This window comes from Mesoplodon mirus (genome assembly GCF_964341445.2).
Source record: "Mesoplodon mirus genome assembly, chromosome: 13".
Taxonomy (NCBI): domain Eukaryota; kingdom Metazoa; phylum Chordata; class Mammalia; order Artiodactyla; family Ziphiidae; genus Mesoplodon; species Mesoplodon mirus.
In genome coordinates this window covers 74,072,406-74,086,802 of record NC_138989.1, presented here as the reverse complement: position 1 = coordinate 74,086,802, position 14,397 = coordinate 74,072,406, and the positions used below count along the sequence as shown (strand labels likewise).

Genomic DNA, 14,397 nt, shown 5'->3' with positions numbered 1-14,397 from the left:
GAATACAGGTGACGTCCACCGGCTTTAAACGAGGGCGCGGGGACACATGGGCTGTGGGACAGCCACGTGCTCAGGAAAGAGAACGCCGCTGTACCAAGGGAGAGGCACAAGGAGACAACTGAGGACACGTGGCCCTAAAAAGAGCACAGAATCATCTTAGAGCAAGATGACGTCTGAGTTCCCGGTTTCAGGTCCTCGTGGCACCAGCTGGGGCCTAACAGTTAGCTCCCTCTCTTATGGTGTTGGTTTAAACAGCCGTGTCCTGATCGTGTGTCCTCTAAAGTCAAGCGAACTCCAAACAATCTGGTGCTGCAGTGCCTTCCCACGTGAATCTTGTCTACAAGGAGCTACTGCTTCTCCCAGTCCATCTCCTCACCTCGGCCGCCTGAGCTGTCCTTGGTTGTCACCATCCCATGTGAAGGCCGCCTCATAAGGTTGGTTCCAATTCAGTTATCCAGGGACCATGGGCACTGTATCTCATACTGTCCTCACTCACTCACCTGTTCACTAACTCGCTCCACAATCATCCCGTGGGGCTCTCCTATGAGCACAGAGATCACGCCCATCTCCCGATGCCTGTGGCCCTGTACTCTTACACACCCATCAGTCTGCATGCTCTGCACTCCTGGTTCTCTCCTAGCTCACTGGACTGGGGACCAGCCCTCTTTGCTTTGCCTTCTGATGTTCTCTGCACGTCTATCTGCCTGGTCTTTAACGCTGACTCCTGGCATACTCCAGTAAGGCTTCTGACTCACTACCCCACTACATCCTGAACTCACCCCCAACTCAGATTAACATCCACGGTTCCAACTCTTTTCTCCAGGGCTGTCTCCGTGGCCGTGCCCGTCCTGAATGCCCAGCCTTGTCCCTGCTCCCCGCACGGCAATGTGACACCACGGAAGACACACTCACGGGTCCAAGACACATACCTCCACCACCCCAGGCAGGGATTCTGCACGAAAACAAGGAGCTGACGGATTTAGCCAACAATTAATAAATCGTATTCAATGTGCTGGATCCATGTATCATAGAACTCTCAGTGTCCAAATGTCCAGTAAGATCTAAAACTCAACTAGGATTTCTGTGAAATGGGAGGCTTTCTTGTAGAGAGATGGGGTGGCAAACTATCTCATGGAACAGATACCATTTTATCCTTACAACTAATTTAATCAATGTCCAGTCCCAATATCAGAAACAAGCCAACTACAGTTCTGTAGTCTACAGTTTATCGTTCAAACACATAACCAAACTCCTTCCTAAAATTCAATTTCTTGTTTGGCCCAGGCCCCGGAGTGACCTTTCCCAAGGCATCTGGATCCAAGGACTCCAGGGTGGTTGCCTTCATCATGCGCTGGACACGCAGGTGGTGGTGATTAGCCATTCTTCAACACCGCCCTGGGAGGCGGCTCATTAGGACTCCCATTCTAAGGAAAAGTCACAAGTCACCCAATTCCTTGTCGGGTATGGAGGCAGAAATCGTGGCCGGCTAACAGCTCTGAGTCCTCACCTCCCATCAGATCCCAAGTCTCTGATCCAAACATGGCACAGTCACTCTTACGTGTTGATGTAAGGCCTGAGAGTCTTCATCACAACGACCTGAAATGGGTAGTACCCCTGTCGTGCATCTCCTGGATCTCATCTCAATATTAAAATCATCTTCTGTCTCATCAGACTACAGGTGCCAAGGGCTCAAGGTAATAAAGCTGGAGTAACACAGGTATGTGGGAACAAGAATAAACTGAGGATCCAGTCAGACCCCCTGTACCCAGAAATCAGTATTCACGCCAGACTGGGCGTCCATGGCTGAAAACCAGAGCTGACCCCAACGGCACTCACTGGCATCAGATGCAAAGCGAGGGTGAGTTCCCACAGTCAGGCAAGGCTTGGAGAATCCGATCACTCTGGAAGCAGAGGCAGCAGGTGTGAAACCAAGGGAAACAGTGGAGACCCTGCTACTCAGTGTGGTCCATGGGCCAGCAGATCACCATCAGCTGGGGGCTTGTCAGAAATGCAGAATCTTGGGCCCGTACCAGTCCTATTGAATCATTATCTGCATTTTTTAACAAGACCCCCAGGTGATCTGTATGCAAATTAAAGTGTGAGAAGTCCCATGTGGACAACAAGGGCACCCAGGAGGGACATGGGACTGTGGGCCGCAGGTACAGGACAGCAGCGGCAGGTAGGGAAAGGCAGCATGAAGCAGGGAAGAACTCCAGAGCCAGCCAGACCCTGGTCCGAGTCTAGGCTCAGGCTCTCACCAGTGGTGCCATCTTTGGTCCCTTAACCTCTCTTAAGTCTCACTGGGGATATTCCACCTGTCAGGAGACAGTCAGTGTAAAGCATCTAGCACACAGTAAACTTGCAGGAAATGCTAGTTCCCTTTCCATTCAGAAGCAGACACCAACCGGCACGGACATTGAAACCCCATAACCCAGGGATGAATTAGGAATATCTGGGAGAGAAAGGGAGCCCAAACTAGGGGAGAATGCGTTTCTCTAACAAGGAGACCCTAACGTAGCTCTTACCCTATCTTTTTCAACCAAAAGAGGGACTCAACATCAATAAATATGAACATTGCAGGGCACCAGAGGAGTTTCACTGTTAAATTTATTTCGTTGTCCGTCCAACAATCCAGACCAGCACTGTCCGACAGAAACAGAATGAAAACCAAATATATAGTTTTAAATTTTCTATTCCTATTTTTAAAAGAAAAGAAGGGGGGGAATGTCGTGAAGTAAGTTTTAATAATAAATTTTATTCAACCAAAATGTCCTTTCAACATATAACCAATATTAAACAACTATTAATGAGACATTTTACATTCTTTTTTTGTATAGGTCTTCAAAACCTGGTATATATTTTATGCTTACAGCCCATCTCAATTAGGACTAGCCACATTACAAGTGCTCAAAAGCCATGTGCGGCCGGTGCCTGCCACACTGGACAGGGCAGTCCTGGACAGAAAGGTCCCGGGGATCCCTTCTCCACTCCATCTTCCATCACCTCCAAATCCCAGTGTGCAAGACACGACTATCTGGTCCCTGCAAGCGAACATGCGCAGGAAAGGGACGGAACAGACGCTTGAGCTACCTGCCATACATTCACGATCAAATTTTGCTTGTTTTTAAACTCTGGTTGACATAAATTACACCAGTAGACAGACAACCCAGACTCTAGCCACTCACCGACTGGGCTGAATTTTCCAGGGAGCAAAGACAGTTGTAAGATTACAACTACAAAATTTGTCCAAGATTTTCCAGCTACAAAAGGAAGTGCAGCCAAGTAGGAACAAGTACTCTTACCTAGATTTCACCCGCTTTCACCAGATATAGGGCAGCTGTAACTGAAAACCTACAGACAAGGCAAGAGCCACTCACTGTGTATGTTTTCATGCCCCACCCTCCAAAAACAAAAATCACTACTGATAAAGGAGGTAAAAGAACAGGAGAAACACTACCTTCCAAGACAGAAAAGATAATGTCAGGGCTAAGGCCCTTCCCCTATAACAGGAAACCTCAGGAACACTATAGCTAAGATTTTAGGGAGGTCTCACCACGTACCAGCCACTTCCCTAAGCACTTCATATGCATCTAATCTTCAAAACAACCCTCAAGAAAAGTATGGCTTAGAATTTAAGTAACTTGCTTGACGTCTCACAGCTAGCTGGCGGCAGAACACAGGTTTATATCATTGAGGGCTGGGCAGACACGTATATATCACTGAGAGCTGGCCAAAGGCAACTGAAAATCTCCATGGCCTTTCCACCCAAATTTAAGTAGAACACTAGCCATAATCAATTCTCAAGCTAGAGACCTCAAACTACCTTCCCCACTCTTGCTATGTTAAATCAGCAAAACTGTTAAGAACCAGCTTATCAATGAGTACCTATATGAGGGCTTCATTTGAATCATTCAAGCTCTCAAGTTCACATGATGTAAGGACTGTAGGTATGAGCTGACCTATATGTACCATCAAAACACATATGAGAAATTTTGGAAGGCAGAGAGAAAGTAATGATGGCAACAGTCTTAGACCAGGAGGTCTAGAGTGCTGGGTTCTAGTTCCAAATGTGCTACTGATATTAACTACCTGCTGAACCACCACCCCCCAGCCCCGGCCGGCACCACCACCAATTTAGGCTCACTGTAGAAAACAAGGACATAACTGTAAATCTTTAATGTATTTCCAGCTTTGTGATTTTTTTTTTTTTAACACAGAGCTGGAAATTTTCTAACCTAGAACTTTTTCAAAAATTCTTACTGCTCAGATACCTCAAGAATTTATTCCTCATAGAAGAAAATTATCAAAATCAATACTTATTACCAGACCCATGAGTCAGCAGGAGTTTGGTTCCCCAAAAGGTAAGGCTGACTTGAGAAGACAGACATTCAAGAACCACACCACCTTGACTTTACCTTTAGGTCTCTATGAATCCTTCAAGATGCTCAGAATCTCTAATTATGTACAGTTGTAGTAATATCTGACTGAAAACAAAACCCGCATTTGGGGGGCCCTAATGACCATCAACTAGAGGATACCTGGTGGGGGATACTTGGGACAGCTAAGAAGGCCACTCTAAGTGCATCTAAAAATTACTTATTTCAGTCTCCAGATTTAGATTAAGTAGAATTTTCTCTCCCCCCTCATTCTAAAACAGGCAGAATTTAGAACTTCCTGTCTATAGCAGATGATTCAAAGAATTCTTTAAACTGTGTTTCTGTGTTAGAACAAAAGATTTTTCACAACATCACTTTCAGTTTCCTTTGATTTTCTTATCCTTTTCAAAGACTAAATAAAACAAAAACACCTCTTTGTTCCTTCTCCCAATTTGTACCTCACCCTAGTACCCAGAAAAAAAACATTTAAGTCTTTCCAACAGGTTATTCCTAGCACTGTCCGTCTTTGGTGTAGATAGATTCTCCCCTCTCCGTGACGACTAAAGTCAGGAAAACATGCCTAGTTACAAAAGCCCGCTACTGTGCCTCCAGCTTCTCCATGACACACACGCTCACCTTCACCGTCCTTAACGGCCACTCCCAACGCAAGCCTTTGGTGCCTTCGCTGTTTACCCCCTACTTGTGTCTCTCTAGGCTCCTCCCCCCAAGCACCTTCCATGGTTTGCCCTTGTCCCCAGGGCAGAAAAGCCCAGTGACGAGGGACATGCTTCAAATTCTGCCTCCACCACCATTTCTTTTTTCTTTTTTTGAACATCTTTATTGGAGTATAATTGCTTTACAATAGTGTGTTAGTTTCTGCTGTATAACGAAGTGAATCAGCTATACATATACATATGTCCCCATATCCCCTCCCTCTTGCGTCTCCCTCCCACCATCCCTATCCCACCCCTCTAGGTATCCACCACCACTTCTGAGCTGGCAGACCTTGGCCAGGATCTTGGCCCGAGTTTCCCAACCTGCACCACAGGGAGAACAGCATACAGCGCACCTCATCGTCTTGGTATTAAACGCATGGAAAGGCCACCACAACGGACTGTGCTGTCTGCAGGTGTCGGCTACTAGCACGTGGTCTGCCTTTCCGGAAGTGTTTTGCCCTCCGACTTTCTGGAGCACGCTTCTCAAGCTCTTCAGCCCTTACCTCCCCTTCATTTACGCTTTTTACTATATAAACCACTACCTTACGGGAGCCCGAACGCAAACCTTTTCATACCTTTCTTCTATCATCTCTGTTCTACATTAGTTGCTGCCAGTCTAGACCTCCAGCTCAAACAGATCTGGGAGGCAAAGGACACCCCATGGGCAACACATGCCAAACGTGAACTCACTGTATCAACCTCCACCTCCCAAATCTTTTCTGCCTCCTGAGTTCAGAATCTGAGAGATGGAATTAATCCGTGGTGGCAGGTAACCTCAGAGAGCAGTCTCTGCCCCTACCCCTCCATCACGGGGCCCAGCACACACACACCTGCCCCTGATGCAGTCGCCGCCTCCCACTCCCTCCCCAAGCCAACACCTCAGGAGGGAGCCTCCTCCTCCCTCCCGCACTGCTGGGGTGGGGCCTCCCCTCTGACCTCCCTGCCCCCAGCCGGAGAAGTCCTCATTCCATCCTCGTGGTGCTGGCCCAGGACCTCTGTCATCAAAAGTCTTTCTGCCTCTGCTGTCTACACAGGGAAGCCCACGCTGGAATGGACGATATAAAAGGACCTTCAGAAGCCTGGCCCTCGTCAGCCCCATAGCGTCCTCCTGCTCTCCCATCCCCACCTGCGACACCCAGCTCTCCCAGGGCCTTTCCACACACCGCTCCATCAGGCTCATGCTCTTCCCCCAAGTCTCTGCCTGCCTTCCATACTCTTACTGGTTTTGCTTGGCAGCCACCTCTTCCAGGGCTCCTCCCTCCATGCTTGACACTAGGTGGCCTAGTCGCATTCCTATCATAGCATCTGTAGGCTACTTCCCACTAGGTTTTCCCCTCTGGATTCCTTTTCCCTCGGTCCTCCCAGTGCCTAGCACAACGTCCGGTGCTTAGTAAACACGCAGTAGCTGCTAAATGGATGAAATAATCCCCAAACTAACGATGATTCCCACTTCTCAGGCTCCTCTCCCCTCCACACATCACCATAACCTCTCCTGATCCTGAGCGCTACTTAATCCTCTAAAAAAAACCAATCTGCTTCCCAAAATCTCCCTACTTCAGTGCTCTGATATTGCTTAAATACTTTCACTTCTTTAAAAGACACAAGGGTGGGTTTCCCTGGTGGCGCAGTGGTTGAGAGTCCCCCTGCCAACGCAGGGGACACAGGTTTGTGCCCCGGTCCGGGAAGACCCCACATGCCGCGGAGCGGCTGGGCCCGTGAGCCATGGCCGCTGAGCCTGCGCGTCCGGAGCCTGTGCTCCGCAACGGGAGAGGCCACAGCAGTGAGAAGCCCACGTACCACAGGAAAAAAAAAAAAATACACAAAAGCTGAATAATAACTTCAAATATTAAAATAACACCAATATTTTGACAGTCAATAAATCAGACAAATTATCATTAACGATAAGTTCTTTCTGCAGCTAAGATTTCGACAGAGATCTTTCGTACCCCTTTCCAAAATTTTGATTCTATTATTGGTTGGTGTTTTATGGAACCTGAAGACAAATGTGAAAATTAAACTGCCAAATGCTTCTGAAGAGATTAGGAATAACTGCTGAAGGAAATAAAGGATATTTTACCACTTGCAGGTTCTTGTTTCCACTTTCGGCTAATTCCAATTAGTTCTGGGTTATAAAGCCTGTCATCCCCTTAGTGAGTGGTCTATTATCATGAACATCTCTCATGTGTCCTCAGATAACATTTGCTATGAAAAATTTACTTGGGAAGTCTTAACTGCAGCTGACAAGGCTAGATCTTTTTTGTGAGCTAGGACCAGCTGAATTTACTTTCATTCTAACTTCTAATTCTTATCTACTTACCATATGACCCAGCCATCCCACTCCTAAGTCCTTACCAAAAACTTATGTTCAGACAAAAACCTGTATGCAGATGTTTATAGCAGCTTTATTCCCAATCACCAAAACCTGGAAATAACCCTAATGTCTTTCAACGGGAGAACAGAGAAACAAACCGTGGTACATCCATACAGTGGTCTCTACACAACTTGGCAATAAAGCAAAGAACCAAGTATGGATACAGAAAACAATATGGATGCCTTTCAAATGCACTTTGTAAGTCAAAGAAGCCATTTGTACGGCTTTCTGGAAAAGACCAAATTTAAGGACAGAACAAATCGCTGGCTGCCGGGGCGTGGGAGTGGAGAGAAGAGTCTGACTACAAAGGGACAGCGGGAGGAAAGTTCTTCAGGCAAGGGGACTACCCGCTATGGGTAGTGGTGGCGTATACACAGCACTGCACGCTTGTCAAAACCCATAAAACCGTGGGTTTTACTGTATGTAAATTTAAAAGTAAAAAAAAGTTAATTATTTGACCATGACATAGTTAAAGATTATACGCCAAACACAGGCACACCTCCTCTGCGCTTTGCTTTACTGCACTTCACAGATACTGTGCTTTTTTACAAATTGAAGGTTTGTGGCAACTGTGCATTGTCAGGTGATAGTTAACATTTTTTTCAGCAATAAAGTATTTTTTAATAAAGATACGTATGTTGTTTTTCTAGATACGCTACTGCACACTTATTACAGTATAGTGTAAACATAAATTTTATATGTACCAAGAAACCAAAAAATTCAAGTGACTTGCTCTATTGCGATCATCACTTTCTTGCGGTGGTCTGGAACCCAGACCCACAGCATCTCTGAGGTACTGCCTGTATAATTAACACAAAGGTGTGGATTTCCTTGACGTTAAACAGTGGCTGTTGTTATTATTTTGTTGCTACTGTATTGCACTGATGAGGAAGAAATGTTAGGGGGACGGGGTGGGGGGCAACCCCAAGTCTTTCCCCCCTCCCTGTGCTGGCAACCTTTGCAAGGTTCCACAGGAGGGCAACCTCCGCTCCAGCTGTGAACAGCTAAATGGGAGTTCCACCAAGGATATGGGAAAGGTTATTCAAAACCAACGGGAGACAGCCGGTACCCCACAGCACAGCCCAAGAAAGCATTTCAAGGGAAGAAATAAAGGCGGGGGGTAGGGGGAAGACTACAAATCCTTAAGTTCTAACTCATCCTATTCAAAGGTATCAGCAGAAAATTCCATCCATGTGTTGGCTGCAGCATTCCTAGACCCTCCTTTAGAAAGGAGTCAAGGTGGGAGGTGGGTGGGGAATCTCTTTGTGAGAAAAGACAGCAAAAAAGAGAGAGAGAGAGAGAGAGAAGGCGAGCGAGAGTTCTCCTAAACCAGGAGGCTGAGAGTTCTGAAAACCCTGGATCCAACGTTCTTTAACATGGAAAAAGTGATGCTAAGTAGGCAAATGATAAAAACAAGCAAAGGTTCACCACCCAGTGACACTTTCTTTCCAGTGGACCCTCCTCAGCCAAACCTACACATTCTTCCTCCAGAGGGGATGGCCAGCCTGTCGTCCTTGGAGACTGCCCCGGGCAATCCCGAGCAGGCACTGGGCTCCGGGCTCCAGGTGTGGCTGCCCGCAGGGCGACAGACAAGTGGGGGGGGGGGCCGGAGGGCCCGGCGCCAAGGGTGGGTACCACCCTACTCCCACCTGGCTCTCCTGGGCAAGAGGATACTGCGGCTTCTCGGCACTCACATTCCCGAGCCCAGAAAACTCTGTTCCTCTCCGGGAGACCTGGGCCTGCCACATCCTCAGAGCCCAGCATGAGATCGCCACCTGAGACAAACCTCCAGCCAAGATGGGCTCCTGATTGCAGCCCTGGAGAACCAGCTCTCCGACCTGCAACGGCTCTTTGCAGCTGGAAAGTGGAAAGACGGGGCCTGCGTGCAAAGCAAATGCTATTTTCCAGGCGCCTTCTGGGGGGAGGGGGAGTAACAAATCTAAAAACCACAGAGAGTAAACCAGAACGTTCTGGGACACGCCACGCCTTACAAAAAGGGCTTTTAAACATCCTATCAAGAAACAGTCACTGCGAGGGGTTAGCTGTCAAAGTTAAATAAAAATCACTGACTTTCTAAAGATAGGAGTGAAGGACTCAATTATAAAACAGCTTATTGTAGTATTAAGCTAATTAAGGTTTATCACATTAGCCATCTGAGTTTTAGTTGGCACCAGAAAAGCAGGAACAGCATATCATGCAACGTGGATTGGGATCTGCTTTGCAAGCAGATTTCTGCCACATTCAGACACAGAACCTCTGGCAGTCAAAAATGTTGTAGAATTGAAAACCAATTTTCACACAGTGATTTGTCAAGAATTTTGTTCCATCACATGAGCTATTTACTGGTTTCTCGGTCCGAGATTACATTTATCTCTATTAAATACCACACAAAGTACTCTGAGCTAACCATGCCCTGTTGTTTCTCTTTTGCCAGTTTTATCACACGCTGGATGCTCTGAAATCCTATGAAAAACATTTCAACAATAAAACCCTTGCGTACTTGACACCCTTCACTGCAGATATTCTGCCCACCAACTGCCAGCACACAACCCATTCTAAGACCCTCGGCACTTCTGAAAAGGCTGTTCTGCTGAATGCAAAGAGGAACAAAATACCCTCCACAGAGTAGGGGAGAAATTTGTTTTCAATCGTGTCTTCTACGGGCTCCTCCGGGCTGTACTTTTACCAAACCAGAAGACAGAACTAGTTCTATCCGTTGTTGCGATCATCTTGGATTGGATTCTGGAACTGCTGGTTTCCTGTTTGGGGAAGTTGCAGTTCTTTTCACGAGGAACCCCAAGGCGAAATGTTTCATATCCCCTGTGAGGTCTCACTGCCTTTGTTCTTCACTTTGCTACCACTGATCACTGTTGCTTCTCTCTTCTCCTCTAAGACCTCTTTTGGGTTTTGCAGGATGCATAAAAATGCCAGCTCAGATCAAACCGTCATCCTTTAAGGCACTGGACATTTTCTATCATCCACTGCTGTAAAGTTCTGAGTTACCAGGCATCTTTGCACAGAGGAAGCCAGACTACCCAGTCTCCTCCTGGCATTACATTAAGTATTCCATATTAAAACGTATGCCACAAAATAATCCAATGGCAAACTCACCGTCAACACCCCACCCCCACCCAAATCAATAAAAAGCCATTCCACCACTTGACTCGGAGTGAAAAGCCTTTCAGGTTAACACACAGAGCAAGGTAAAAAGAAAGGTGATGAATGAACAAAAGGCAAAATCTACCTTCAGACTCCTCAAATCCCAAAAAGGTGGCTAGGCTGCCTGGATTTGGCAAAGTCCTTCCATTTTCCTGTAATCATCGGGAAAATGCTACATGTGTACTGCTTTAGTCTTATGCAAAACAGTGCATTCCCCACAAGGCCCTGTCGCCTACCATTCTCTTAAACTTGCTTCTTTTCAGGCCTGCCTCTTCTAAATGACCAGCCACATGCGATTTAATGAAGTCATTCTGATTTCGCCTTGATAGCAACACTATCATAAAGTCACTCTAATCCCATTAAACTTGGCTAACGTCAAGAGTATTTCTTCTCCACTCTCCACCCAATATTATCTCTAGGGTACCAACTCACTGTCAATCTGTGTCTGAACGGATCTTCAAATAAATACTTAAATTCATGCTCAAAATTATCATATCTCACCTTGTGAACCTTGACCTTTTGGAAAGACTTTGGACCAATGTTCAGTTACTGTCACACGGTTGCATTCTCTGCAAATATGAAAGGGTTAAAAGCAGCCCCAGTCAACAGGCCTACAAGGAAAAAAAAAGACAGCATGTATGCCTCACAGCATCACTGGAACGCATTTATGCTCATTTCCTAGAACAATATTGTTACCTTTTGGCCTTCATAATAGTCAGAAGCATCCCCAAAACCCTTTAGTAGCTTCTAAAAGGAAAAGCACAAAACAGAACATACCCTGCAAGAGAAAAAAAGCATGCAAAGTAGCATTCTCCAGCAACAAACAAACTATCATTACAAATCCCTCAGTTCACTTTGGTTTTGTTTTGTTAAAAAGGTAGAGAAAGAGAGAGCGAGAGTGTGAGAGAGAGAGAGAGAGAGCCTGCAGAAACCAAGTGTCCCCACCCTAGCAAGGCACATTTTTTTCTTTAATAAGGGTCATAAATCTCAGCTCCTTGTCCATCCCTTAAGCAAAAGAAAGAGGCAGGAAAAGCCCAAGTAATCTCAGACCTTGCAAACCTGCACATTTTCCCCATCTTCTCTACACAGAATCTTCTAGGGCTCCATTAGTCACGTACCAGTGCTGTGTGGTGTCTACGTGTGCATTCACATACTGTGTTGGGATGGTCCCTTCCTGCAAGCTCCTCTGCTTTGGCTGCCATGAAGGGAGGAAGCTGCTATCCCACTGTAGTAGCTCAGTGACTGCATTGTGCTCAGGAGCTGATCTGCCTCAAACCAGTTTCAACCGGTTCTGGTCACCCTACATAAAAAAGCTATGGCAACCCTCGCTGAGTTGCCAACAAGTCCCTGAAAATCATCAGCACGGGGAGGATCTCGCTGGGGGTGGCTGCTCCCTCTTAGGTCTTGGTGAGGACGGGAAGGTCATCGTGGGTCCCCTCCACCGCCGCACAAGCACACAGCCCTGGAAAGGCTCCCCTCACGAGCACCCCAGAGCCCCTCGGGCCCATCCCCCCGCCCGGCCACCCCAAAGCCCACCGCAGACAGTGGTGCCCCTCCTTCTCCTTCCCCCACTTACCTCCCACAACCTGGCTCAGATCTTTGTGTACGTGTGTGTCAGTGTGTGTGCTCTGGGTTGGTGGCTGACAAAGAGCCCCCAGGAAAGCAATCTATGTGTGTCTGCTCACCCTGGCTGCGTCGGCGGCAGGGGCCGACCTCGGCCTCCTAGCAGAGTGCTGCGGGCTTGTTGACCAGGCTCCTCTCTGCCTGTCACCCCCCCACCCAGCCCCCTCCTCCCGTTCCTCTCCTCTCTCTCGCAGCCCTGTCACCACCACCAGCAGCCCCCCAGTCTCCTCCTCCTCCTCCTCCTCCGACCTTCTCTTCTTTCAAGCACCTGGGGGGAGTAGTCCAAATCCCTTCACCTCGGGCAAGAAGTCTAGGGCTGCCCGGGGTGGAGGCGCGCGGGGGGGGGGCGGACACGGGGCCAGTGGGACAGAGGGGCACAGAGGCCTTTTAAAAAATCCGCTGCGCAGCGCCAGCGCCGGAGGGGGGGAGGAGGCGAGCGGCGGCGCTCACGTGGCCCCCCTCTCGGAACCTGCGGGGCCTAGCCGGCTAGTCCTCGGCCCCCCCAAGGAGGCCGGCGGGGCGCGAAGGCCGGCCGTCCCCAAGGCCAGGGTGGGACAGGCCGCGGCCGTCAGGCCCAGGGGCCGGAGCCTCACGCGCCGGCCCCGACCGCAGGGCCGGGCACGAGGGGCCCGCGCCCCCGCCCCTCGCCGGATCCCGCCCGTGCCGCTTCCTCCGCGGCCCTGCACCCCTCGTTCGGCCCGGCCGCCCCCTCGCCGCCCCCCGCACCCCGGGCGCACACCCACCCCCTGCCCGGGGTTGGCCTTCGCAGCGGTCAAGCCCGGGCGTCTGGGCCGCAGCTCGGATGACCTTTGTTCAGCGCGGCGCCGCCGGCGGCTGCTGCTGCTGTAGCTGCTGCTGCTGTCGTCGTAGCGGCGGCGGCGGCGGCGGCGGCGGCGGCTTCCATGTTACGGGCGTGTCAGCCGCATTCCCGCTGCCGGGGTCGGAGTGTGCGTGTGCGGCGCAGGGGCCTCGCCGCCAGTGCCGCCGCCGATGCTGCCGATGCCGCCGCCGCCGCCGCCGCCCGGGCCGCCCCGCCGCCCCGCCGCCGCCGCCGCCGCCGCCGCCGCGGCCTTGCGGTGCGCCCGGCCCGGGCCCCGCGCTTCCCCGGGCGCCGCGCTCTAGGCCGCACGGCGGCGGCGGCGGCGGCCCGCCACGCCGGGGCCTACGATCGCGGTGCGGGCCCGGGCGGCGGCGGCGGCACCGGCGGCTCGGCCCGGGCGGCGAGCGAACAAAAGGGAGCGCGGGAGAGGGGGAGGGGGCGGCCGGTGGGGGAAGGGAGGATCGGGGAGAAGGAGGCGAGACGCGAAGCCCCGCAGCCCGCGGTCGCGGACGCTCGGCCGGTGCCGACTCGGCGGAGGGAAGGCGAGCCGCGCGGACCTGCCAAGTCTCGCCCATATGCGGCCGCCGCATCGCGGCTTCGCCCCGGAGAGCGGGGTGGTGGTGATGGTGGTGCTGAGGGCCTGCTGCTTTTTCCAGCGGCATTGCAGGCTCTCACCCAGTCCTTTTCATGGCCCCAAGCCGCAACTTACTCGAGTGGAAGGAAGCAAGGCCTCGCCAATGATGGTTGCAAAAGACCGCGAGCCTCTACCCAGGATCTTGAAGCCAAGGTGGTGTTTTGTTATCCTCGTAATGGTGGCCAATAAGTCAGAAGAGAGCACGCTATCTTCAGATGCATTAAATCTGGAATTCTCCCTGGAGGTGGAAGAAGGGGCTCTCTTCTGGGTAGTTAGTGGTTTGGAGCCCTTTTCGCCTTAAACTGAGCCACAAAAGAATGGAAGACACCCCCTGGGGTGGGGAGAAAGCCCTGGTGTAAAAGACACACGTTTTGCTTTCGGAGAAAAAGCCACTGGGGCCAGATTGAAACATGGCATGTTCAGTTCATGTAGCTTTTTTTTTTTTTAATGGGGGAATGATATTGAGTAAACAAGATGTAATAGCCATGTCTTTAAATTCACGAAGGGAGATGTGTACAAATGTAACAAGCACATATTGTACATACAGCAGGTGGTCACAGCCTCCAGAACACACACACACAAAAGATACATACATAAACCCCGTAAAGACTACAAAGGTGTAAAATCGTTACCACGTCCGAGATGGAGACAATATATTAGCACCAGATCAGGTATGATGTTCATATAGCCTTGGGTCC

At 49.8% G+C, this 14,397-nt stretch overlaps 1 protein-coding gene across 15 annotated transcripts in view; it reads right to left on the bottom strand.

The window, feature by feature from the left end:
• ZNF532 (zinc finger protein 532) overlaps positions 1-13,255 on the bottom strand; it is a 113,369-nt gene extending 100,114 nt beyond the window's left edge. For 3 of the 15 annotated variants that reach the window (XM_082641165.1, XM_082641153.1, XM_082641159.1), the window contains exons 1-2: positions 12,989-13,248; positions 11,124-11,233 (exon numbers count right to left, since the gene is read on the bottom strand). Coding sequence is in view for 1 of the 15 variants with exons in the window: in XM_082641152.1 (XP_082497278.1) it covers positions 13,053-13,149 (97 nt within the window). In the remaining 14 variants the exon portion in view is untranslated. Of the gene's footprint in view, positions 1-11,123; positions 11,234-11,318; positions 11,401-11,672; positions 11,892-12,307; positions 12,331-12,988 lie in introns of those variants that run through there. The other 12 variants (XM_082641160.1, XM_082641162.1, XM_082641163.1 and 9 more) reach the window with 12 other exon arrangements.
• Between the last annotated feature and the right edge of the window lie 1,142 nt (positions 13,256-14,397).